This window comes from Tupaia chinensis, unplaced genomic scaffold (assembly GCF_000334495.1).
Source record: "Tupaia chinensis unplaced genomic scaffold, TupChi_1.0 Scaffold143610_2, whole genome shotgun sequence".
Taxonomy (NCBI): Eukaryota; Metazoa; Chordata; class Mammalia; order Scandentia; family Tupaiidae; genus Tupaia; species Tupaia belangeri.
This window is the reverse complement of record NW_006203457.1, coordinates 203,184-206,140: the sequence shown is the minus strand read 5'-3', so window position 1 is coordinate 206,140 and position 2,957 is coordinate 203,184. Positions and strand designations below refer to the sequence as shown.

General features: G+C 31.9%; 1 protein-coding gene across 1 annotated transcript in view; it reads left to right on the top strand.

Annotated features, from left to right (window-relative positions):
* LOC102482483 (uncharacterized) overlaps positions 1 to 2,140 on the top strand; it is a 74,565-nt gene extending 72,425 nt beyond the window's left edge. The window contains exon 5 of the mRNA XM_006164365.1: positions 1,794 to 2,140. Within this exon, the coding sequence (XP_006164427.1) occupies positions 1,794 to 1,835 (42 nt within the window). The 3' untranslated portion in view covers positions 1,836 to 2,140. The remainder of the gene's footprint in view (positions 1 to 1,793) is intronic.
* The last annotated feature ends 817 nt before the right edge of the window (positions 2,141 to 2,957 follow it).

The following is a 2,957-nucleotide window of genomic DNA, read 5'->3' as shown; positions in this document are numbered from 1 at the left end:
ATGTGAAATTAAAAAGGAAGTAAATTATGAAACCCCAGGTTTTACTTTTCATGAGTCGTGTTAACCAATCCCCTTCTTAAAATAACTGGACTCATGAAGTGACATGTTTATTGGATAGACACTGTTGGTCTAATACAGTAGAATTTTTTAGCTAAATGAAGAATGGGGTAAAAATATAGTAGTAACAAGAGGATATATTGGAAGTAAAGGGAAACGAAATAATGTTATATGGAGCAAGAGGGAAATTATGGAATAATAAATATAATTGTAATTTTTATCACATCATTGAATCTCAACATATTTTGTCTAATCTAATTTCAAATATAATGGAAATGACATTATCCTTTGTTTTTCCTGACCTACCCCTATCTTCTATATCTCTCTCTAATACACACACACATGCACACACACACACACACACACACATGCACACTTGCTGATTCAGACTGTTCAAAGTTGCATATATCAAAAATATAAACAGTCTGTATTTTAACAAATCACTTATTTACTACCTTTTCCTCTTTCCTGTTCTGAGGTCACTCTATGTTCCTAGACTTCATGCTTTAGAAAGTAACCAAAGCTATTCTGAGCCAACTGTACTTCTACTTCATTGCTGACTAGAAACTTAGTCTCATGATATATCTCTACTAATTCTTTTATTCCCTCTCCCAGGAAACTTCTACACACACAGGCATGCATGTGCACACACACCCCACAGATAATTTCCTCTCCTTTTGTGTTACACTTGGGACCACAGTCAAATTATAACTGAATTTCTGGAGCACAGCTCTTTTATGAGTGGAAAACAATCTGTGTTTGCTCACAATTGCTATCTTGCTACTTCCTGAGTTAAAAAGGTGGATGGTGAAGTAGAAAGTGAAATGGGAACAACAGGAGAAACAAGCACAAGAGCTATTTTATTTCATCCTAGAAATGCTATTACACCAATGGATACTGAATATAGCCAAATGGCACAGTTAATCGAATTTGACTATGTAATGATAGATAATAAGCCAAGCAAACTTTTGTTCCAGGTCCTGAAAAGACCATTTCTAGGTAGTTGTATTAGGCTTTGAACCTGAAAAGAATGACTAAGATTGCTATTTATAAGAACAAAAAGTAAGAAAAATTTAATTACCAATATAATTATTTTCACTTATTCATACTACTCTTGACTATAGTTTGTAAAGAGGATACAAAGTGACTTAACTAAAGATTGTGGTGACATCAGAGTTATACATTAAAATACATAAAATTCATGGCAAATATTCTGTTAGAAATATAATAACGTTTAGTGGGAACATACTATCTGACATGGCATTTATTTATATTTAATATCTATTATATAGTTTAATACAATTCTATAAAATTACCTTATTACCCCTATCTTTCAGATGAGGCAACTGAGACATGATGTAGTTAAGTGACGTTTTATGGTAACATAACTACAAAGTGGTAAAAAATCAGAGACTATGAAATTATTTAGAGTTAATTTTATATATTGGAAATAACTTGCAATTATAGGTATAATGTATGGTAAACATTGTATTAACTTACCATTAGTAGTTACAAAATAAATGTTACTGTGGTTCCATCTTGTATTTTAAGAGATCGTAGTCTCATGATTATGAGGTAATCAGTAGTTTCTTGGGCAAGAATTTGAAGCCTTGAAAGATCATGATACCCAATATTTTCTACTAAATACTCTATTTAATGTACTCTCAGGGAAAAACTATATTTTCCTTCCATTATCACTTTTAACTCTCCAGTTTCTTTTTACATTATTGTTGCAGCTCAACCACCAGACAGGTAGCAGACAAAACCTTGGTCCCTGATTAATGAAAAGAATACCTTGAGATGAAAAAGTCAAAGGCACAACCAAGAAGGTTTTGAAGATATGAACAAATAATTTCAAAAATTTCGGAGATCTCTTTACAATATTTGTTATATGTTCACTCTCATATCCCTTTCCCATTACATGACCACGTATTCATTGTCTATTGGGGCCATCAATGTTGCTTCAAACTACAATGTACCAATTGCTCCATCCATTTTATTTGTTTCTGGTAGACTCTAGAATTATGAAAATGACACACCATGATCCTTTCTAACAATAATACAAAAATAATTTTGTATTGTTAATGGCACAAAGTACAGTTATAATATTCAGCCAGAAATTTATTTCCTTTTTTTTTAGTAATCTGTCTTTAGAAGATGGTCTTAATTTTCAACAAATATTACAACAAATTCTTTTAATATTGTGATGGCCAATCTAGGTTTAATATTGCCCATAGCAAATCACCATCTTATTGTTAATGACGCTTATTACTATTATTGTTTTATGAGTGTGTTACTCAAAATTAAAACAGTTGAGACATGAATATTGTGCAGTGTTTGCTTAACTCGCTATTTATCCCATTTAACTTGCTAACTTAGTAAAACTGCTAACATAGGTTCTTTACCAAGGAGTTTTAATGATGACTAAACTGGAGGTAATGAGTCTATCTCTGGAGTTACCAGAAAGAAACTCAACAAATGGTAAAGAATTTAATAGCACACAAGAGAACTGAAAAATATGAAGAGAAATCACTAGAAGAAAACTACATTTTTCTTTTGCTGTTAGAAATGGACTAGGTTTCCATGTGTACTTATAAAATAAACACCTCTCTGAGACTAATAATTAACAAATAAAATTCGAGGAGTATAGTTTATATAGGCAATGCTGATCTGCCAAACCTTTTTATAAGACCTCCATGGTTTATCTCTGTTCTCTATGAATGCCTTATTTTTCATTACTTAAATTTAGGTCTCTAGTCCATCTAGGTGGGTCTTTCCATTTTTTTCCTGCCTTGCTTTGCTTGTGTGAGCAAACACCATATAATTTTTGGTACCTTCCCTTAATTTAAGACTTATCTTACCCAAGAATCCTCAGACATCTATGAACAATATTGATACCT